This window comes from Carassius carassius, chromosome 1, assembly GCF_963082965.1.
Source record: "Carassius carassius chromosome 1, fCarCar2.1, whole genome shotgun sequence".
Taxonomy (NCBI): domain Eukaryota; kingdom Metazoa; phylum Chordata; class Actinopteri; order Cypriniformes; family Cyprinidae; genus Carassius; species Carassius carassius.
This window is the reverse complement of record NC_081755.1, coordinates 18,560,243-18,584,721: the sequence shown is the minus strand read 5'-3', so window position 1 is coordinate 18,584,721 and position 24,479 is coordinate 18,560,243. Positions and strand designations below refer to the sequence as shown.

At 38.5% G+C, this 24,479-nt stretch overlaps 1 protein-coding gene across 1 annotated transcript; it reads right to left on the bottom strand.

The window, feature by feature from the left end:
• Window positions 1-1,016: 1,016 nt before the first annotated feature.
• On the bottom strand, window positions 1,017-23,919 carry LOC132140949 (uncharacterized protein C16orf52 homolog B-like). The gene is made up of 3 exons (XM_059550049.1): window positions 23,106-23,919; window positions 11,295-11,507; window positions 1,017-2,302 (listed from the first exon to the last, which is right to left on the bottom strand). The coding sequence occupies exons 1-3, from the start codon at window positions 23,209-23,211 to the stop codon at window positions 2,118-2,120; spliced, it is 504 nt and encodes a 167-aa protein (XP_059406032.1). The 5' UTR covers window positions 23,212-23,919; the 3' UTR covers window positions 1,017-2,117.
• Between the last annotated feature and the right edge of the window lie 560 nt (window positions 23,920-24,479).

Genomic DNA, 24,479 nt, shown 5'->3' with positions numbered 1-24,479 from the left:
AGGCAGTGTGGCGAGAGATTTCATCTCTGGCAGGACTAATGTTTTGAATATTGAAGTGTAACTGGTAGTTTGTAGGCAGCCATACATCCCATGCTTCCTACATTACTCTATTAGCCACAGACTCTTCATGCATGCAAAGTTTGGTGAACTTTCACCATTGGGATAGAAAGTAGAGCAATCGTTACAACCGTACTCTTAATGAAGTTGAACTCCAGCGGTTCGCCTTCTTTAATGCCTTTTATTGGATACAGAGAGATACTGAAACAGAGTAGCAGAGAAAACAGTTGTCTTGCCAGTAATACAGATCTGTTAACAGTAACTGCTAACATCCTTTGATAGATAATACTGCTCCTCATACATTTGTTTCCTTCCCTTTTTAAATCATAAATAAAAGCTTTTCATTACCCTATGCACTTTTTTTTCCATTTTATGATGGGTTTCCAAAAACATCCAAAGCAGAAGCAGTCTCTAGCAGAGAAGTCGTCCACCGCGGGCTGCCGTCGTACTCACATTAATTTAGGTCCCAGTGCGATACGAAGAGACATCTTTAGCCGAAAGCAATTGTACACATCTTGTTGGAGGGAATTTCGTATACAGATTTTGATCAATTCTTCAATCTAAGAGTGTATGTTCTTAGGCCACATATTTACGAGGATAATCTAAAATTTGAATAAACAGTTTATCTGTTCGTCATCCCTACAATGAACATGGATGCTTCCAAGGAAAAGTGCAGGCTTTCAAAGCATTAATGAAATTAAGTAAACAATGTAAAGGCGACTGTGAGCTTGACCTTTCTTAAATGGAGTGAACAAAAAAAAAAAGCATATTCGAATAAAACAGAACACAAACTTGGAGAAGCTTCATGAAAAACAAAAAACAACAAAATGTAACCTTCACATCATCACACACATCCATCATAAACAAACACTACTGGTTTTGTTTCACTCTCACAAAGTAGATTTGCTTTCCAAAAAAACAGGGAACCCTTTAAAAACAGCTGATGTAACATGCATTCTGAGCTCCTTTTATTCAGTGTCAGATAAATAATTTGCCACGATCGCACAACTGGAATTAAAGGTCTGTGATAAAGGCTAAAACATAAGTTACAGGGCACATATATTGGTATGGTGAGGGGAAAATCATTCTGAATCACAAAATACTGAGGTAAGGAGTTCATTTTTGTACATCTGTAGTGCTTCACCTACTGAAATGGCTATATACTGCACAGTGCTCCCTAAAACCCAACTCATGTCCGTCGCATTCATACTACTACTAAACAGGTTTATGGCACATTAGCAAAACAAACCAAACAAGTAAAGGGCTCTGCGAACCCGGAGATCAAAACAAGAAGTAATGAGCAGGTGTAAAGTCAAAAGCACAAACACATCCAACTGTGACTGAACCGAACTCAACTCAACTCGAGCTCATGCGGGAGTTTATTTTGGTATGATGTCAGATTCAGAGACGCATCCGTCAATATTTGAGCGTGTAACAGCGAGGCACAGCCCTGCAGGGTCCTGACCGGCAGTCCTGGAGCATTCGCTTCATGTATCGTGCTAGAACAAAAATGGTCTTAATACTGTTCCCTTTTGCCTTTTCCCTCTTTTGTAACACTGAAGTGTCCCGTACAGTTGCTTGGCCGCTAGAGAGAACATCTGTTGGACCGAGTGACTTGTCCATTATATCAGTGCCCTCATTCTCCACCAGTTACTTGTCTTTCCTCTCCACGAAGGTAGGGGGCGCACTTCTGTGAAACGCTGCAAACTGTAACTGAACAGAAGATAACGGAACTATATTCCAAAGTAGGATGGTACTGAAAGCAGCCGCTGTGGATGCGCTCGGTCCTTTCCGGACGGGCCTGCGTGTACTTCAACGCCCCCCTGATCCTTTGGGTTGAAACTCAAAGGTGCAACTTAAAGACAGCACGGGTTTAACAAAGCACAGGTTGGGCAGAGGGGAGCACTCGTATGTAGTGTGTGCAGTAATCTTCTGTTTAGTTTCACAGTTTAATGAGTTATTAGCATATACCAACACCCTGTCGTGGGCCCTTCTCGATGAGTGCCGCTTCTTTCCGGTTCACTTTGAACACCCCAGCTGTCCCAGCTGGGAACGTCCCCTCAGCCAGGAAGGCAGACTTTTCCCGCAAACAGGAGCCCCACTATTGTGAAAAAGATGGAGAGCACGAACAGTACATAAGAGGAGCCCACCACTGTGTTGTTGGGTAATTTGTAGGGTTGTCCCCCTACTTCATTGATGTAGAAACCTATTGGGAATATGAGGGCGGCCATGCAAAACAAGATCACTGTAAAAGAGACAGGAAAGAAAGTCTCATTATATAGGTGAAAATAGGAATTTACACATATACAATAACGGAAATAAAAATAAAAAGTTGGATAAATCAACAATAAAACAAAAACAACAATTACAGGGTTAAGCCAATAATGGCAGAAACATTCAGTTAAACACAGTATAAGGAATAAAACCATAGAGTAAGAAAATATTCTAACAATTTTTTTGGCCAACAGGGGGCTCCGAAATCCTTAGGGCATGTTCACAAGCAGTATCAAGATACAGTTACGTTTGGCCACCATATTGATTACTCACCATGATTTTAGTCCTTGTATAATACATTCTGAATGATGTTAAGAGTTCAATTTAAACTTCAGCAGTAATTTGTTTTGGTATGTTAATTATTTGGTATGTTTGGTATATTTCTTAATTACCATGACTCAATTCAAACTGGCAACTTCAATGAATTCATTTATTATGTAATTACAGCATTTATAAACATTATCAAGAAAATCTGTTACATGTAACGGAGTCACATGATTTAATTACAGAATAAATGTAACTAATCTGTTAGTTGCACTTACAGAGAGAGAAATTAAATGAAATTAAATTTATGCATTTAGCAGATGCTTTTATCCAAAGCGATTTACAGTGCATTCAAGCTATCAATTTTGACCTATCATGTGTTCCCGGGGAATCGAACCCTCAACCTTGCGCTTGATAACGCAGTGCTCTACAAAAATGTAATAAAAATTTTTTTCTCAGTGTTCCTCTAGCTCAAGTGGTAATTACAATTAGAGAAAATGTTAATGATTACAAAAGGAGTTACATTTGAATAAGCTTTTAGTGAAGCGACACTATTCTGATGCTTTTGATTGGCTCTCTTGTTTGAATTTGGAGTGCACCACGTCTACCAATAACATCAATCTACATTGTCACCGAAAGCTTTAGGATTGAACCTTTCTGAGTTGTCACCATGTTGAGTGATAAAACTGCATTCCAGTGCTTTAAAATTAAATTATTAAAATCTTAATTCAAGTGCTAAGGATTTTGAAAGTCTTGAGAGCAATCAGTGTTGAGTCCTGCTGTAAGGTTATTTCTGCTAGGTTTAAATTGTTATTATTATTATTTTAATTTAGAAAAGTAGTCAAAAAGTAATTACATGTAATTAGTTACATTAATAAAGAAAATGAAATAACTACATGCTTATTACATTTTAAATAGAGTAACCTGTAACTGGTAACCTATTTCTTTTCCAAAGCAACCTTCCCGAAACTGATGGAATAACGTCCTGTGTTTCTGGAAGATGGCCGATTACTTTAATAGTAAATTAACAGAAGTCCGTTTAACAGTGTAGAATGTAGTTTTGACAGCTAGTGGATGAAATAGGTACTGCAGACTGAATCAAGAGGCGTTTCTTTTGCCCTTTCCTCCAGACTTGATGTTCACGGGGGTTGCCAGATTGAGGACATGCAACAGTAACACAAATTAAATTGGAAGCCGTCAAGCCTTGATGAGCTTGTTGATCCATGTTTTATTATGCATCTGGTCATAGCGTTGTGTTGATGGATACCAAGGCTTTTTAGGTTGGGTAGAATCTGCAAACTTTGACTCGTTTCGATGCGTGTGTTTTCTGCTAACTATCAACCCGGGGTGTCAAAATACTGCTGGGTAAACACAGAACTTACATTTCAAGGTCGAATAACTGACAGGAGCATTGTTTTTCGAAGAAACAAGTGAACTTGCTTTTTTTTTTATATATTTGCAAACATATGGTCGTTTTATGCTTTTTGAAAAAAAAATGCACAGCTCCTTCGACCTATGTTCAGTTCGATCTAAAGATTGTCAAACCCAGTTTTTTGTCAAAATATGCAGGAGGACAAGTGAAATTTTCAACAAAATCCTCGGAGACAAAACATCTAGTCAGTCGAAACACCATGTACTTATTAGGTGTGATGCTGCGAGCCTCAAGCAGGAAGGGGTTACTATTTCCACACTAAATGTGAAAGTGTTGCAAGATTAAAAATTTGTACTGTTGGTGACGCTAGAGAATGAGACTGAACCCCCACCAAAAGTGTAACCATCAATGATATACCGCAGCCAACTCTTTCCCATGGTTCCTCAAACTCTTAATATAATTGCAGACCGAGGGAGCATGTTGACAACAGCAAACCCCTGGAACGTCTTTTCTGAATCATCAAGCCTTCAAACCTCTGGCCCGATTAGTTTAAAACAGCCCTCCACCCGACCTGAGTGATAACACTCAGCACGGGTTCATGTCAGCCTGGCAGAAAGGCTTTTAGTGAGATAAAAACAGACATTGCTAGTACATGCCTGAGTGCAGTCTCGGCTCAATCTTGCTGGCCATTAGCAAGATAATAGTATCTTTCAGCATAATGCAGCGCTGCAATTAAACACGCCGACCTTGCCTTTGCAGAAACCATTTATTGCAAAACCATTTTCTCGGCTCTTAGATGCACACAAAGGAGAGGGTTAAGGAGATGAATGGCGCCCAGGCTGCTGGACGAAAGGTCATGCCCTCGGCGCAGTATAAAAAAGGCACTTCCTGCTGTGGTAAAGGCCAGTATGCCACTCTGGTCATGCTGTTAAAAAAAGAAGAATATGTTCCATGAAAAAAAAGGGGTGCTTTTTTGAGCACAACAACAAAAAATATAATTGAATGGATAGAGCGGAAATAGAAACAGGCTTCAGCCCTGACACCAGAACCAATTAAGTTGCTAGCAGACCTGTCGGAGAGTCTATTTCTGGATTGAAGGGTACATAAATGCATCTGGAAACCTTCAGTTCGGCTCTTTGCTTAATGATTTATCATAGCTATAATGTATATAGTCTAGTACACAATGAACTCATAACAGCAATGATTTTTGGAAAGTATGGGCACAAATTTTATCCACCGGCAATTTATTTTTATTTTAAGTAATTAATTTGATAATACATGTTACATTTTTAAATTTAGCATTTATAATATTTAGGGGTGTCAAAATGTATTGTTACTTCAATGATTCGTGATGCAGAGGAGTAGGTATCTTTTCAGCGGCAAAGAACAAGGCATCTACCACATACTCCACAGATCGATTCAAGATATATGCACGAATAAAAGCCTAACAATGTGTGTATTTGTGTATTTTAATACATTTACCCATTAAACTGTGCAATTTAAAACCAGTACGGATATCAATATGACGTTATAGAAGAGTAATGTACACATACACAGACAAATTTAGAATTTTTCTGAAATAATTTGTATTCTTCATATATCTGACTACTTGTATTAATTGACAAAATTGTATAAATGCAAAGTAAAATTGAGGATATAGATGTGCATATTCGTGTTGCATTATGATATATACAGCAAAAAAAAAACAAAAACAAAACCTGAGCAACTATTGGTGGAGAGTAGGATTAATTCAAGCACATGAAAGACACTGATAGAAATTAACTGTATATTATTATTAAGAATACAACTGTATATATATATAATTATACACACACACACACAACATTAATAATTCTCTTTCTCTCCTTATAAAACTACTAAATACTTATTCTAACATTGTTACATGCCAGCCAAGAAACTCCAAATGAGCCAATGCTACGTCAATAACCTCAGAGCATGCTATATTTTCCGAGTCATGAAGGCTGCCTCTGTTTTACTCTCTTTTTATTTAATGTCAGTGTTGTCCAGCAGTCTGAGCAGACAGCAGCTAATATTTACGTCTGTCCCCGCTGACGCACCATATGCTGAAGCCGACGCGAGCCAGAGCCACAGCTGCGGACATGACAGTAGACGTGGAGCTGTGAGCCTAACCTGGTCAAGCTGGGCAGGGTGCGAGGGGACACAGGGGGCTTGTGTTACTCACACAAAGCTGCTCTTTCAGGTTCGGGTGGCTCGAGGCCAGTGGCGGCTTTAGCCCAGACACCTGTGTTAACCCCACGTGGTGCCCAAACGCTCATGCAATGGGCTTTAAATGGATTCGAAGCAGAACTTCCAACACTGCTTCAGGAAACACTTTTGGAATAGAAATTAACGCAAATGTACGCTAGAAATAAAGGTTTTCAAACATTTGCAGGTTATTTTTGTAATGCAAATTTGGACCACCCAATACATATTACTACAATGTATACTACTACTCCTATGATTAATAATAATTAACTTTAAATAACAAAATCAAATCAGCTACAATAAGTTATTTTCACACCATGAACAGTTAACTTTAAAGTGTTAAACTATGTTTAACAGAATATTTGACCATGTCCATGGGAGCTGCTAAGAAAAGCTGCCAATTAAGAATTATTTTGAGTTTGAGTTATATTATAGCTAGTTATATAATAAATACTTGTTTTTATTTCTTCGGTTTTTTTATTTCTCCATTCAAAATGTTCACAAAAAGTGAATTTCTTATTTTCTATGCCCTCAATTCCTATTTAAATTGGCATCAATTAGTTAATCAAAATTAATGAAGTGACTTTTTTTTGGGAACGGATGATCTGTGGTATTAGCTTGTTTTTTCTCCGTTTAAAATGTTGATATTTTAAATCAAATATTTTACACCAATTTATCAACCAGTGTAACACTTTGTTTTTTTGGCGTCGCAGTGACCCTGATGGTAGAGGTTGTGATCCCGGCCTGCGGAGGTTTTAGTTAAGGAGCTGTTGCTCTTTCAAACAGTGTAACTACCGCCCACACATGGCGATAAAAAAAGACAAGTGAGTCACCGAGGTTCAGAGACGGTGAGAGGAACCTGGACAATTGGGACTGTTTCTCTCCTGTTACCATGGCACCCATGGTACTACGTATGCGATGCTCGATGAAGTGACTTCTTCATTCAGCAGCGTCCCTCTTTCCCTGTTTGCTGCCAATGCCACCCTTCAGATGACAGAGAAAGGCTTTCATAATCGCACTGTACTTGGCTATTGTGACACACTACTGTGCCGGTTATACATTTTGGGCTTATGATTACAAAACAAGATGACAGACATAATCAGGAGCTATTTATTAAAAATAGCTTTTATTTGACACACTTTTGGGTCTAGATTTAAACTTACTCTTTAGAAGCAATAGCTCAATCCTGCGGCTTGTTTAGGAGAGGTACACGGTTACTTTTCTAACTTTGTGCGTGCTTTCTGATTTTTCTTTTTTTTTTACCCTCAAAGAAGGAGACAGCTGTTAAAAATAACTATTGTTCTTTAAAGATTATAACTTTTTAATCACTAATCCAATCTGAATGGTTTTCAGAGGGAACACATTGGTAACTTGGAGATTGAAAGGCTCAGTAGTGAACGGGATGACGTCATCACATCTTGAATTATCAGCATAGAAATATCCGCATTTCATTGCTTTGAGCCAAACAGGAATTGTTTTTCAATTCCTGTTTGGTTGTTGATGCTTAGTAGTGTTGATGCTTAGTAGTGTTGTACCAAGTCGGTACAAAAAAAAAAAGAAAATGTCACGGTACCAGGTTTCTTTAAGTACTGGTGGTACCGAGTACCCGGTCAACCTGGTTCTTGGACGCATACAGCGCTATGATTTCCGCGAAGCAGAAGCGGAGCCTCAAAATCCACTCATGAAAATTAAACTTACATTTTAACATGGACAGTCACAGAATTTGTCAAAGTTAGCATAAATTTGTCAAATCAAATCTCCACATGGACCAGTATCTGTAAATGTCAAGCCGCACAAGTTGGTTGAAATATGAATCCGTGTTCTGCGCGTCTCTGTGTGAATGAATGAATGAATGGTTTGTTTACTACATAGACTGACGCACGTGAGGACATAAATACATAAACTTCATCACCAGAACTGTTCTGGGTCACTTTACAAGCATTTTACCATTTCATTTGAGTAAAACCAGTGACCGTTTAAAAGTATTCATGGCAACCCGTCAAAATAAATGTAAATTTTTACATAAATGCATTGTGCTAGAAATTTTACTACTATTTAGTAGAATGTTTGTGATACTGCTACTACTGATGAAAAAATTAATAAAATGTTATTTTTTAAAGAAATAAAATCACACAATATATCTTCCATGTTTAAATTTTAATAGCAAATCCCCTTTATTTACCAAAAAATAAAATGTGTTTAAATTTTATTAATTAAAAGACTAATTCAATTTGGGTGAAACTTGTTTAATGTAGAAATACTTTACACACAATTGTAAATTAGTATAAAGAATGGCATTGGTTCTATTTTTAGTGATACAAAGTGTGTGTGTTTTTTTTTATTATTTTTTATTAGGTTAGTGTTGTGTTTTGCTTTGGTCCCAAAATTGGTACCTAGAACTGTGGATTTTCACTGGTATCCGTACCGAATACTGAAATTTTTGTACAGTGACAACACTGATGCTTAGTCCCATCCCTGTGCCCAGATTTGTTCAAAATCTCACCTATTCAGCCAATAAGTTCTGGTCTTTTGAACCACCTATCAACATGTTTCTTTGAAAATTTGAACAAGCGCAAAGTGAAAGCAAAGTGCATCGTGCGAGCATGAAAACAACACGAAATAACACAATTCGCATGAGAGCGCTCTTTGACAAAGCACAGAAAAACACACGACGGAGCACTGTTGGGCGATGTCCAGGTAGAATCGATTACGATGCACAGTACAGCCAGCAGATCAGTTAATTTGGTGGTTATATTACGTGAATAATTCTTATATAGTTCGTAAAAGATTGTTTGCACTATTTGTTCTGTTGCTTTCTCTCTCATTTTTGTTTTTTGTCTGTGAATCATTAGCACTGTTTGTATTTTTGTTCCACAAGACAGCACAATGGTATTCACTACTAGCTACTTTGTTGTTCATACTCAGATTTAAAATGTACTTCTTACTTTTACTTCTGTGTTTTATTATCATATAACACAGTTTCCATTTATTTTACTCCCTAAACGTTTTTTGGACACATCTATACTGTCAGTAAATGAAACAGACCTGTTTTTCACTGAATAGCGCCTATAATAATTTTTTTAATAAATGGCTATAACTTGCTTGGGGAATGTTATATGAAGACAGTTTTATTTGGGGTGTTTTACAATCCCAAATAAACATAAAAAAAAAATAGTTTTGAGTACACGGTTAAAAAAAAAAAAATTGTTTGCATTATTCTTAGCATTCTGGCAAATTCAATAATTCTTAGAGAAAACAAAAGGAATATCAGGACTTTACATTAGCTATACTGAAACTTCAGGTTCTTCTGTTTATAATGATATATGGCATTTACATTGACATTACATTAAGGTGATGAATCTGCAGCACAGTTACCTATTACTACTTTCTTATTTTCCCCAAAAATGCTTGTATCCTGAGCAGTTGTTAAAACTGATGTGTTTCTTTAAAGAATACACAAAGGATGTAAACTTGCTCGAGGAATAGAAAAGCAAGTTAAAAGCGTTTCCAGTGAGCGAACACAACAGATGCTAACACACATGCTGGTCACACACACAACACCTCAGCAGCGCTCATTCAAGCCCAAACCACACAGATCATCCATCTCACTGACTGCTTGTGCGCAGGACTTTACATTGGTCTGTGTTACATATTCCCCACAGCTGGGAACCCACACCTCATGTGATAGGATAAAACCAATGTTTTGTCAAGCGCATGTGTAGTTCCAGCTGAGAAAGTTATGTCTGTGAAATAATCTGTCAAAGCACATTTTTAGCTGTTGTTTCACTGTTTCCTGTAGAGCCATTTGTAGACACTCCTGTGCCATTGTTTGAAATAATTTCATTTCATGTTGGTCTACTATTGTGGTGTTGTCCTATTAAAAAAATCTGCCCACATGCCAGTTATATAAACTTAACCTCTACATTAAGTCTATTTCTGAGCTAAACAACTAGCAGTTTGCCATGGGCTAATCAGTTTTATTTTCAGGAAAAAAAAGAGGACCCATGTATGACGAATCTACATCTTCATGTAACCAGTCTTAAAGAAGAACAAACCTGAAGACCATTTCAATTATTTTATGCAACTGGACAACTGTTCCCGACCCCTGATTACAACATTTTTTTACTCCAAAACATCAGCCAAATAAGTTTCTTTTGTGATCTGATGAGGCTTCATATCACAGAATGAGGCAGAAAATATGTTCGAAACTGTAATGTTGATTATCATCAATTATAAATACACTAAACGTGACTTGTGTGAATAAATTGCGCGTAGTTGGACGCTTGAACATTTTTAGTGTATTCGCTTCATTCGCGCGAGAAATTCACTTCAATTCGCGTCATGGGAGGAGCTTCTGCCAGTTGAGTTCACATGGTATTGTTATTTCAACCACCATTTATTCGAATAATTTAAAAAATATTACTGTTATCGTGTCATGAAATGTGGTTTTAAAAGTATCTCAGGCGAGAATGTAGTTGTTTTAAACTCGAATATGCGGTTTATTTATAAAGAGACAGCGCCTATTTAAAAATGTGTTTTCACTGATTTCGGACACGATCAGCTCCACACGATCATGTTACAGACAAGAGAGAGCACTCTTAATTCGCCCCTTGCTCTGATGTCTCATGAAATATCATTCGTTTTGGGTAAATCTATCAGCTAATCTTTGGGGTTTATTCAATGAATATATTAATATGTTAAAATGAAAATAAAAATAAATTAAGGGCAAATGCGGTTCGATATAATATTTTGTTTCACTGTAATGCAGGCTATATAGGCCTACACATTTCCCTGAACTAGATTTCTTTGACTATTTAATATTTTTTTTTAAATCGTAAAAACTAAAAAAAATTACCCAACCCTAACTATTTGTGACGTGCACAGAATTAGTTCTTTATGCTCTATGTATAAGCCTTAAATGTGAAGTGTGTAGTTTCTGCACCCCTATATGTAGCAAGGGGAAGTGTTAGTTAAGTTCTAGTCGTTCTAAGGGACATCACTGGTGTGCTGAAACTTCACACATTACATCTCTTGTGGGCGGGTCAAAAAAGGCAAGAGGGAAAACAGCAGGGGTGATTCAAACACGAGATGCGTCACTCACTTCCTGTGAAGGCGATCCATCTTGCGTATTTTGTGGCTTCTCGACGCCAGTGCGAGGCTATCAGCAGGCCGCAGGTGACCGTGAGGGAGATGATGCCCATGATGATAAAGAAGAGTGTGGTGACCCATTCTGGAGGGAGTCGCGGGGGGATGCAGGTTCGATCTCGTCCATGAATGGTCTGACATTGACGCACCAGCCCCACAGTAAGTGCTCCTGAAATCAAATACAACAACATCAATGACGTGTGAGTCACTTTCAACCCACAAAACCTGAAGGGTGTTTTGCAGGATCTGCTCTTTATCGGGAATGAAGTCCTGGGTCTTTAGTTATGGACTTAACTATGACATGGCACACCAGAGACAAACAAAAACAACACAGCCGTGGAGTATAAAGTTCAGAGCTTGTTTCCTGCAGGAAAACACACTGCAGCTGTCAGACGCGGAATCCCTGAGGCGGTGTATGTGCCGCTGTACGATCAGATACGTGGAAAAACATTTTCAAGAATGACATTTACAATGCTGAATGCACATTGTTGTCTGGGCCAGGTACTGATATGAATAAAACAATATCATACCAGCGCACTATTAGGATTTTGGTACCACAGTAGTTTAAGTGCTGATTAACTACAGTGCCTTACTTTACACTCGGGTTCAGTCATCACAGCCAGCTAAATCTTTATAGCAGCTTTACAGTCAGATCACACACGGCCATCCAAACTGATTAACTGGATATCAACCTGTAAGAGACTGAACATTAACCTGTGGGGCTCAGTCATACAATCCAGTTAAGACCATACACAAAGTTTAAAGTGCTAGGATTAGAAGTTGCACTAAAAATAATGACTCAAATAACTACATTTTTTGCCATGGTTCATTTTTGTGTCATATTTGTGTTCATTCCTACCCGTGTATTTATACATGTCATTCAATATTTGTGCACGTAATTCAATTTGTGTATCTAGATATAGCAAATATTAATATTTTCAATAATTAGAAGGGACAATTCACTGCCACAGCTTGTCCTACCAAGGAGAAGTCCCAAAAACAACAGTGGCTGAGCTTTATGGATCAGTAGTTTATCCCTGTTGCCATAGGCTGAACATTCAAGTGACTCATTTTACATTTCTGGTGTTCTCAGAAGTAGGTGTCATCGATGGGTTAAGCTAGTTGAATGTGCGTCAACAGCAAATACGATTTTTTCATTCCCATTTGCTCCAAAATCAAACGACTTTCCAAAATATGAAGAAGAAAAAGAGAAACTATAGAAGGACTAATCACAGAGTAAGAAGACAAGCTTCCATTGGCATTTGTAGTGTGGTGATGAGGCGAGCTTTAATGTCAGCTCCATAGAAACAAATGTGTGCAAATGCATTGGTGGAGCAGAAATAACAGGGTTGTGGATTGTGATTTGTAACATCTTGGTAGTAAGGACCTAGCTTTTAACACAACGCAGGCAGACTTTTTATATTTCAAAGATGGAATCAAACAGAAAATGTTCTTTTTTCCCAAACCTTTCTTTAAAATCTTTGTGTGATGTGTGTGTGATGTATTTGGCACTGCTCTACTGTACAACCACTTATATAGTATATAAATAAGATATATTATTGAATGCATGTACAATATTAAGTGTTAAAGCAAATTAATAGCATATACAGTGCCTTGCGAATGTCTTCATACTCCATTTTTTCATGTTTTGTTATGATACTGACTTGTGTTAAATTGCTATTAAAACAGGTTTTTAAAATATTAGCAAATTTATATACAAAAAAGTAGAGACAGTTCTGTTTTTGAATGGTCAATATGATGTATGGAGTGTAGATTGATGTATAGGGACTGTATAAAGCATCTCGTCAGCACAAGAAGCAGGGCTTCATCTACAACTCCATCCACAATCAACAACACATAAAGGCACAATATATTAGTGTGTGAGCCAGTCTTAACACGCATGGTATGTTATTCATGCTTTAACAGTGTCGGTTCAGGCCTACATCATTTAAGTCACAGTCTATGTTCAGGGCTGCAACAACTCAGACACATGGAGAAGAAAAGGTAAAGAAAAAAGAATAATGTGAATGACGAGCATGAGTTTGATGGAACAGGTTAGTTTTACTAGCTCATTTGCAGATTCAAGGCTTGCATTACAGCAGTATTGCTTGATGTAATGATAAAGTAACATAATATCTACTGTGTTAGTTTATGCACCACCTGGAAGTGTGTGAGAGCTGTACAGTACACCAACTAACATATGCACTCTTCACAGTGTCTGTATGAGTCACTCGATCAGAAATGCATCATATAAACTTAACCAGGAGCCAAGACAGCCGAGAGACAGAGCACAAAACTTAATTATTCCCACCAGATAACATATCACCCCAATACAAAAAAAAATCTAATTACACAAAAACAACGTTTATTGGGAATACTGATAACCCGGTAATTATTTTCAACAGGACTTCACTGTTAAATGCCTGGCTTGATTGAAACTAAAGAATTAACACTAATCACTTGCTGTGCTTTCATTACACTTCAAATTGCGCAAATTTAAATTGCGATTTGAAAATATGCCCAATGGAAACACGTCATTTTGCAAAAACTCCCATATATCGCAAAAAAAAAAGAAGTTTTTACGCTCACATGAGGTGGTTTTTCAGGCAATTCGAAAAATAATATTAAGCAAAACTGCAATGGAAACGGTTTTTCGCATTTACAGGTCACCTGGTGTATGTAAAAGTCACATGATCATTCTTTATTACACTAGAACCTCCAAGAAACACCTCATACATGGGTCCTCTCAAGTACAAAGGGCTTTCTTTGCCATTAAATGCTTGAATAAGCCCTTATTTACATTGCACAGATCTGTAGCGTTGCGACTTCCAACATGGCCACCTGAACTGATCGCCATCACTCGAGTCAATGCTTGTGTTAACGCGCCGCGGCACAGTTCAAAAGTGCCCCAGAAGTGGCTCTCCGCACCGATTTGCTAAAGACAAACGTCTATGTCTCCTTTGATTGAAAAAAAAAAAAATGGCTAATGCGGTGGCTGCAATATACATAAACATACCAACATCGCTCATCATGACATCACAAGAGGAAAAAATTACATTTTATTCACAAAATATTAGTTAAATGTAAACATTGTTCTTTCGTAATTGTTTGCTTTATGACATTTAAAAAATATTGCGCAGTGCAACAAGCAGGGCACACAAAGGCACAAGGTTTTAGTCACATATCACTGGTTACTGGAAATGGAAAAAAATTTTTTCTTTTAATCGACATTTAAAAAAATATTGCAAAAGTTTTGCGCCAAATATGTATCTAGAGAAGCTGTAAGGGGATCTTCAGATGAATCACTGAACCAGGGTTCACTTAGAGGAAGGATTCACATTACGCCCTGGAAAACAGGCAGGAGATTGTAGAGAATCCAGCAAGAAAACATCCTGGACATGGAAGAACTAAGGAAATCCTGTCCTTTAGTCCACATACAGTCAGAATGATAACTCTGCACCTCTCCCAGTTTGACAGATTTAGCTACACTGACAAAAGAACACCGTGCCAAAATCTCAGGAAATGATACCATTGCCAATGTCACAATTCTCAATACCAACTCGAACACCACGGTACAAACTAATTAAGCAATGATACAAGTAGAAATAAGAGAGTTTTTGGTTGATAGATTTTTAAATGGATGGAAAGAAATCTCTCACATTTGATTAAATATTCTCTCATTATCTTTCTGTTCTGAAGATGGACTAATTATAGCCATCTAATTTGGTCTTTTACTCATTTCTTTTTTTTCCCCAGTCGAGAAAACCCACTTGGTTTACATTGTTTAGCGTGCACAGCACAGTGCTATGAATTAAATTCATTCAGTAAACAGATGTATTCATTTTGCTTCAGGCAAAACAAGTTCATCTGCATTACAAGCTCTAGATGTTTTTCACTTTCGTTTTATAAACCAAGAAAGTTGATTTATGCTCGGCTTTATCATCATGAGCTATTGCAGGGTTGCAAATGTAAAACAGAACTTCGCGTTGAAGCCAGAGTTTGATGATGGAAAAGAGGCATTTTGTCTTGGTGGGAAAAAGCCTTTAAAGGCATCCGGTAAACATTTCCCTCATCACCCACCAATCCCCTGCTGATTCACAACTTCAACGTCTAATTCCATCATTACAACCAGCTGGCACGCTATGGTTCACCAACAAGAAAGACAACACTGACAACTGCAGTTTAGGCATTCAAAGGGCACAAACTTGCAGAGTCCTTTCCCCAAAACTCACAAAACGGCATCATTTAGAACAACACATCTGGAGAAATAAATGGGAAGCAAGTCAGAAGGCTGGAGATCTGCCAAATTCCCAAGAAGCCTTCCCTGGAAACTCGAAATATAATTCAGCAGAACATGTCAGTCACTGACTCAAACATTTGTTTGTGATTATCAAAGAACATACGTCCTCAACAAACCCACCTGAAATCAAATTTAGTAAATGTGTTTGGGAATATTTTTAAGTCGATGCACCTAAAAGGGAATTTTCAGGTTATGCCAGTGACCACCATTTTGAAATATAATCCATTACTTTGGATATCAGAAGCAGAAAATCAATTCATTTCCTTACAGCTCAGATCTTGCATGCATGCTTTTTTCTTAGGCCATATCCTAAGTCCTATATGTCCCATGAACACAGATATTTCTATAAAGAGTTTTTCCTTCTTCCGTTTAAAAAAAAAAATCTTTCCACATGAAAACGCAAACGCATGCTATGATGCACTGACAAGAGCATGCCAAACCAACAGGTGGCGATAAGATCTCAATCGTATAGCCATGCTAGCAAATCAGAAGCCCAAAGGGTATTACAGTATTAATCTTTTACTTTGTTTAGGCTACTTCCTTTTTTTTTTAAGTTCAATGCATTACATTACATAATAACAAATGCCAACTTGGAAGTTCGAGATGCACTTGAAGGCAGCATTAAGTCTTGCAGTGTATTAAGACAAAGCAAAGTAAACAAGTGTATTGATGGCACGGGTCGTCTAGAATATTAGTCAGTTGCCTCAGTCTAATGAGCAAGACTGACGAGTTTGTGAGTATGAGATCCGTATACTAGCCAGTACGAGACTCAAAGTGTTTTAGGAATAAGATTAATACGATTCAACAAAATAACAGTTAAATGGAATAATTAGATGTTTAGATATTTTATCTTATGAATGGTCATGCATAATTGGCATTTAAACCTAAAATTGAGGTCATAATAAAATGGAGTCAGATCAGAATTTAACTTAAATTAAATAACTGCACACTGAAAAGACCACCATTGGATAGCTCCATTGGGCCAACTGCATGAGCCTCACAATACACACATTCATTAGGCTACAGCAGACTGAATTAAAGGCATTATTATTGTAATATTATGCGCTTGGTTGGTACTGTAATGTTTTCTCAGCAGTGAATGAGACTTGAGGTAATGTGACAGCGTTGCATTCAGTCCTCCACCTATGTTGCTGGTTAGCCTCTGCTCTGCCAGTGTGCATTCATATGTTCTGGAGGGGGCGTGAATTTGGAGAGGGATTTGCAGGGAGGGTGGAATCTTATGCTTTTAATTCTAGCCTTTCCAAAATCGTCTACCCTATCTTTAATTGAAAAATACTCAAAACTGAGAGAAAGCGGTAAACGTTGGTGACCTTTGGGAGACTCCATTTCAACACTCTGGACCAATGCATCTGCTTCCTGAGCATCGCTGTACTCTCATTAGTGCAGGCTGAGCAGCTCTGGAAATATGGAGCGCTATGGAGATGAGTCAAACAGCCTTTGAACCCTAGTGGGTGGAAAGCGGAGGCCGTATAGCGGTGCTACAGGCTTGTTCTTTTTTTTTTACGTGCTGAATTCTCTTAGACGCACACAGATGATGAACCCACAGTAAACACAAGGAAAATGTATTCACTGCTGGGAGCGTTACGAGATTTTATCAAAACCAAACTTGAAATAAAATGAATGGACTTAAGAGTTGATGGCAAATGCACACTACCAAAAAAGACAATATGGATAAACCGTCTTGATGCATGTTGGAAGAAATAATGCCAACGCATAAGAAACACTGGAAATATTTCTCTATAAAGGCATTTGACCAACAATTGCCTTTAATAGAGCTTCCAACCTTCTTACGAAAGATCTGTATGATATCTGAAGATCTTCAGTTAAATTTACATTTAAATGTATGCATTTAGCAAGACACTTTTATCCAAAGCGACTTCCAGTGTATTCAAGCTATCATTTTTTACCTATCATATGTTCCCAGGGAATCGAACCCCCAACCTTGTGCTTCATAACGTAATGCTCTACCACTTGAGCTTTTTTTATTTTTTTTATTGAATGTCAGAGCACCTGCCAACTGCTGTAGAGATGCTGGTAGAGGGAATATGCTTTATTTTAGGGCCGTGCGAAAAAATTTTACCCCTAGGATGCAATTCTTATTAGGGAACCCCCTGGAAATGCCATTGGGCTAGTTTTGGACAAGTTTTGAGAAGCAACTGAGCAGGCTTTGTTGTGAAAACCTGGCAACCCTGACCTGAATGCACATGCTGGAGATATAGTTCTAATTACAGGAGCGCCTTTACTGACGAGATCCGCATAAAAAAAACAAAAAAAACATTAGATTTTTTGCACATCCCTACTTTATTTATTTTTTATTTAGTGTGTGTATGTGTGTGTGTTATTTAATAATATAGACATATCAGTAGTATTAAGTTAAATTTTACGTAAAACTGTATTATCAAAAAAAGTACCAATAGTTATAAAGTATAAAGCCAGGGCATTAAATGAGGAAATAAATACAGTCCATCTTGGAGCAGCGACACCCTAGAAATGCTCAGTGCATAGTCAGCGAGATGGGCTTTATTTTCTCAAGCAGCCATGAGTCAGTGGCATAAACAGACCGGCCTCATCACTTCTCAAGAGCTCGGTCTCTTTCAGTCACTTATAAGCATTGCTGAGAGCACGTCAGTCCTTTCCATAAAAACATCTTCCTAAGAGCTCCTCAGTATGTAGCTCAATGAATTACAATGAATGGGACAAAAATAAATAAAAAAATCAGGTCCACATGGAATCCGAGTCTTAAGAAAGCTTCACAGGTTTTTGTAGAACCGGAACACCGTGCATTCACAAAAATCTACTAATGGTCTGCTCCTTTCGCATGCTGGTTTATTAAATATTTGGTCTAATTTGATTATGTTCTCAGCTTCCAAGAAGAACATGGCGGCTTAAAAATAAGAATATTAGAAAGTGAGAAAGCTTTGGACTTAGATGACAGAATGGTTTGCAACTAAATTTACAATGTCAATTCAGTAGAACACATCAATGCAGTGGCAACACAGAAGGCTCAAGATGTGTTTTCAACCTAACATGCATGATGCTTTAGCAAAACATGCATGTCAAACATATATTTGTCCATACTGCACAGAAATGCATCCTTAAACGGTGCTGTTATCATGATATCCAATTCACTGAATTATTATTCCAGGGTAAATGCACTTTTCTAACTCTAAATACAGGTTTTCATCTAATTTATTCTTTTAATCAGTAAATGCAGGGTAGGTGATTTGGTTCAAAAACATGTTTTGCTGGTTGAGAATCTCTTCACATCCAGACAGCAACCACTAAGTTAAGTGGTCTAAATGTATTTAAATCCTCTGTGGCAGGACCATAAACCGTTTGTCCAATTATATCCCTTGGTCCGAGGTCTACGACAGACTGTCCCATTTGCCTGTCAACATATGTATGCTGTGCGCGGCGTAATTTGGAGGCATGGCTTAATTTAATTAAGTACTTTGGTCCTCCTTTCAGTTGCGCTTTATCTGGCGCCTTTGCATAAATAGCAGGAGGAACAGGCTCATGTAGAGTGTTTTTACTTAATATTACCATTTAAAATAAAGCGTCACATCGTTCTGTAAATTTGCTTTTGACAACTAATAGGTATCAACACTATTATATGAGGCAAAAAATGCATTTGCCTCTTGAAGGACTGTGCCAACATCATAAAGTTTAGAGGGGGAAAAAAGGTTTCTGAAAATCAGTTCTGAAAACATCCTGCGGTTTAAAATACACTTTGGTATTTTGTTCTCGAGTCAGAATTCTGCATGAGCAAGTGCTTCAGAAACAGTGGGTGGAAGTGGAATTTCTAGTCAGGCGCTTATTTTTCAGCAGACAGAAACAGTACAGTTAAAAATGCCATCGCCACCTCTAAAACAAGCTCCAAACAATCAGCTCCCTGCCTGGAGAGGGAAATTATTACTGGATGCTGTCGCACAGAGACAGTGAGCCGAATTAATCACTCCTCTCACTCCAAATGCCTTTCTCTGGGAATAAAAGGCTCGGAGCGCTGTTTTCGCTTCGTAAATGTCACGACCACCAGCTCGTGTTTTGTTCCTGCGAGCTCTTGCGCGCTCAGTAACGGGTTGAGTCTGAAGGTCTCCGCGGCACAATTTCCTGTCTTCGCCGTGACTCCTGCCCGCGAGCTGAAGCTCTGTTTTGAGAAAGTGAACAAATGCAGACATTCCCTCCTTACAGCTGCTGTCTCTGTGGCACCGCAGATGTGAATCAGAGCAGTCAATGCCAATCAAACATATGTGCTTTGTTTTCAGCTAGGGTTTGAGGGGACAAACTGGGCGTCTGTCTGGATGGCCACATTCCTGTCAAACAGCATAATGAGTCTGAGAGGAAAACAATGGGGAAATTAGGTTTAATTGCTTTTATACTGACAGACCTAGGTCAGAAGGCTATTAGACCATCCTTTTAAGTGACATGAAAGAATAAAATGTTACTACATTAATAGTCCAGCATTTCATTTAGTAAATGTCAGGGCTAATTACTAGCCAATGCTCATGATCTCTTGCGTATACCAGCAAAGACTTACAGGTATACGTGCCGTATATATCATTTTTGACATCCTGATTACTCTGCTGCTGTTCTTCTTCACCCTGCTGATGTTGTAAATGCAAAGGGGGATTTAAAAGGCAAGCATTTTCTAAGTCCCTGCAAGCTGACTCATTAAAAAGGCTCCATATGCTAAAAATGTTCCCTTGAAAAAAAAAATGAAGATTTTACATTTCTTACTAATAGGCAAGTGGTGCTTGTCAGTGGAAACCTGTCTTTCATGATGTCAAGGTGCTGCTACGCTGTTACTGTGGTGTGTTCTGGGAGTTTTAACAAGCTGCTATGCCATGTCCAATAAGTATTCTTGATAAATGTCTGATATTTTAGTATCTCTATGCTCGTGTTCCTCCTTCGAAGCAAGAGAGGGATATTTACCACCCTTTATATCGTCCACCAGAACAAATCTGCTGCAAGTTCATTTCTTTTGAGCGACAAGATTTGACGGATCATTAAAGGAATGGTTTACAAACATGACAATTTTAAGAAAAGTACTCATTTTCAGGCCATCCGATGAGTAGAAGATTTCTTCATCAGATCAGATCGGGAGAAACGTAGCATATATCACTTGCTCACCAGTGGATCCTCTGCAGTGAATGGGTGCCGTCAAAATGAGAGTCCAAACAGCTGATGGAAACATGATGGACTGGAGTGGTGTGGATTATTGTGATGCTTTTATCAGCTGTTTGGACTCTCATTCTGACGGCACCCATTCACTGCAGAGCATCCATCGGTGAGCAGGTGACATAATGCTGAACTTTACCAAATCTGTTCCCAGGAAGAAACAAACTCCAGGTACAGTTCCAGAAAAGTTTTAACTGTATTAAGCAAACTGTATTTGTAGCACAACTGGTGTGAAATAATTGAAGATAGGGTTTAATTTGATTCAAAAACTATAAGCATAATTCTAACAAACAAAAAAGACAACAACCTTTCTTGAACGGTGTGAATGTCTGTGTACTCACAGGCAAAAATAAACAATAATGAGCAAAAAGAAAAGGCCTAGATCAAAGAGCCGATTTCTCTGAAAGAGCCTAAACAATGTCTCATCAGCCAATTATTCTGCTTCATTCTGGTCATAGACCACATCACAGAGAGGGCAGGGACTTTAATGATTTTACCATTCACAGGAAGGAAACAATTTGACAATGGCTAACAAAGAAGCCCATTCACTTTACTGAATTGCATGCAGCCACATACCAAACAATGAACTCGAAATTCTTCATTTGCCGGGCTAAAAGAACAATCAGACACACAAACAGACAAGCACTGTATCTATGAGGGCTTTACGGTATTGTTTTCATCAAGTCATTCTTTGACAAGGGCATTATGTTTCAGAGTTAATCATACAACACATTACAAAACGCACACAATAAAAGCATGGATCCATCCTGCCTGATCTCAACAGCACAGGTTACTGGTGGTGTAATGGTGGGGTGGGGGGGGGGTTTGGGACACTTTGGTCCCCATAGTACCAACTGAGCATAGTTTAAATGCCACAGCCTACCTGAATATTGTTTCTAACCATGCCCATCTCTCTTCTGATGGCTACTTCCAGCAGGATAATGCACCGTGTCACAAAGCTCGAATCATTTCAGACTGGTTTCTTGAACATGACAATGAGTTCACTGTACTAAAATAGCCCCCACAGTCACCAGATCTCGATCCAACAGAGCAGCTTTGGGATGTGCGGAACGGGAGATTCACATCATGGATGTGCAGCTGACAAATCTGTAGCAACGGTGTGATGCGATCATGTCAATATAGACCAAAATATCTGAGCAATGTTTCAACACAGATCTATATGCTATGAAGAATTAAGGCAGCTCTGTAGGCAAAAGGGGGTCCAACCCGGTACTAGCCAGGTGTACCTGATAAAGTGGCCAGAGAGCGTATATAAACACCCACACACCATGGGACAACAATGTCTATTCCACACAATAAGAAAGCCTCAGACATGTGGCCTAAATGAATCCGATAGGAAGCATGTGCTGAAACTGGCTGAGGAAAGACACAAAGGGTTATGTTGATCCGGCTGATTGTTTTAGCACCTGATTCACCGCCGGAGCATCGGACACGTAAGAAAACCCCACAAGGCCAGCGATTCTCGCTGAACGGAGTGGATTGTGCTTGAACCCCTGCTGACCCACTTACGAAGCAGTCATGAGTGCTGAACAAAGAGCAGCTGTTTATCAACAGCCCGCCTGCACATGCACATCTGAAGACCACGTCATGGGTTTAAATGTTTGATAACGGTGCCACAGAGCCACATACAACTGCTACACAACCAACACAGAGCAGCTGAACCACCAGACATGAGGGAACTGATGAACATTATATCATCCAAGCATGTCTCGAGCTTCGTTCATTTAAAGGTTTGAAGCTGGACATAGTGATGTTAGCGCTCAGATGACAGAGTTATGCGGTTAAACATTACACTGCAGTCAAAATAACCTTTCCAGTCACTCCTGATCCCTGGATTATGATTTTTAATATGATTTCACAGTGAATTTACTCACAACATTAATTTGAAATGACCTACGTTTAAGAGTTGAGCTTAAATTATGACAAAATGCAAATAACTTCACATTTGATATTTACATTCGATTAAAGTGTTTCATATTTCATTACATTAACTATTTGTGAGCTAGAAAAATGATGCTATCTAATATAACATTTCAGCATTATATAATCATGTTTCTAAATGACAAATTAATGTAAGTTATCATTAAGTGCAGTTTTGAGATCTAATGTAATCTCAGTAGAAAGCTTTTTGTCAGAATCTTGAAAACAGATGGGAATAAAGCGTGTCTATGAAGATGAACACAGCTGATCTTAGTTCCCGGATCTGAAGATCATTATTATGACGCGGTTATTGATCTCGTGTCTCACCTGCTGACTCGCCAGTGTTGATCCAGTCTGGATTGGCTATGCTCGCTATGGCGAATATATCCGCTGCCAGAAACAGACATCCTGAAATAATGGTGAGTTTATCCATCTCAGGTGTCCTGGGCTCTGATACAGGGGTGAAGGTCTCAGCTAATCTCTCTCAGCAGCGTTCGGTGAACAGGACGGTCCTGCTCGAGGCTGACTGCATGATATGATATGGCGAGATGTGATATGATATGGCTAGGAGTCCAGTAACAAACTCCTCAAAGGTCAGGCTGTGTGCCTGATCTTCCTCCTAACAGGAGCTCAGAGCTGATGCTCATCCTCATCCTCCTCATATAGTGACTGACTGTCTGTTACTAACGTTAGCTAACTCAGGCAGGCTCCGGATCCTCGCGGTGTGTTTGTTTGTCATCCGGAGGGCCTGCTGCCGCTCGCCGTGCACATATCCATCGCGAAGAAGCTCTCGACTGCGGGAACTGAACCGTGAATGCGTTAAGACAGTGACTCAGAGCCGTAGAGGACCGTTTTCATCGACGGAGTGACGGTCCATCTTTCTCCTCAGCTGTAACGTTACGCACATCTTTACGAGCGCTGCTGCATCGCCCTCCAAAATCCGTCAAACCCCCGCTGGTGTAAGTTACCACGAACGGTCGCTAAACGGGTGTATGTGGATAGAGAGGACTGGAAGACGCCGCAGAAGCAGGAGAAACGGTGGCGCTAACGCAGTGACATCAAGCGAAACCCCCCACGCAGCCTCTCTCAACACAACACAACAGGCCTGCGAGATCTCGCTCAGTCGCTCTCGCGAGACTCCGGGTGGTTAAAGGGGGATGATCATCAACATCATGAGCGAGCGCTTCTATAATTACCCGCTTTACATCGGTTACATTTTTGAACAATTTATGTGTTCTGTAATACAGAGAAAGGGATCATGACATATTTATTTCATGAATGAGCAGTGGGGTGCAAAGCCTTAGATAACACTTGAAATATATATATATATATATATATATTTATTTTATTTTAAATACGTACTCTTATTATTTTGAAATTAAATGCAAAATGTGAAATTACTGTTTACAATATGAGATAACATACAAAAACTTTAAGTAATTTGAAAATGCAAAAAAAAAAAATATATATATATAAGATTTTTTTCTAATGAAATAGAATTGCAATATATTGTATATATGTAATAATTGTGTGCGTGTGTTTATATATATATATATATATATACACACGGTATATATTAATATACAATCTATATGGAAATAAAAATGGTCAAATGAACAGAAGCGTTAGTGTTTAAATCATGCAATAGTATTATGGGCTAAAATTAAAATAACCTAATGAAAAAAAATAATTATATTTACC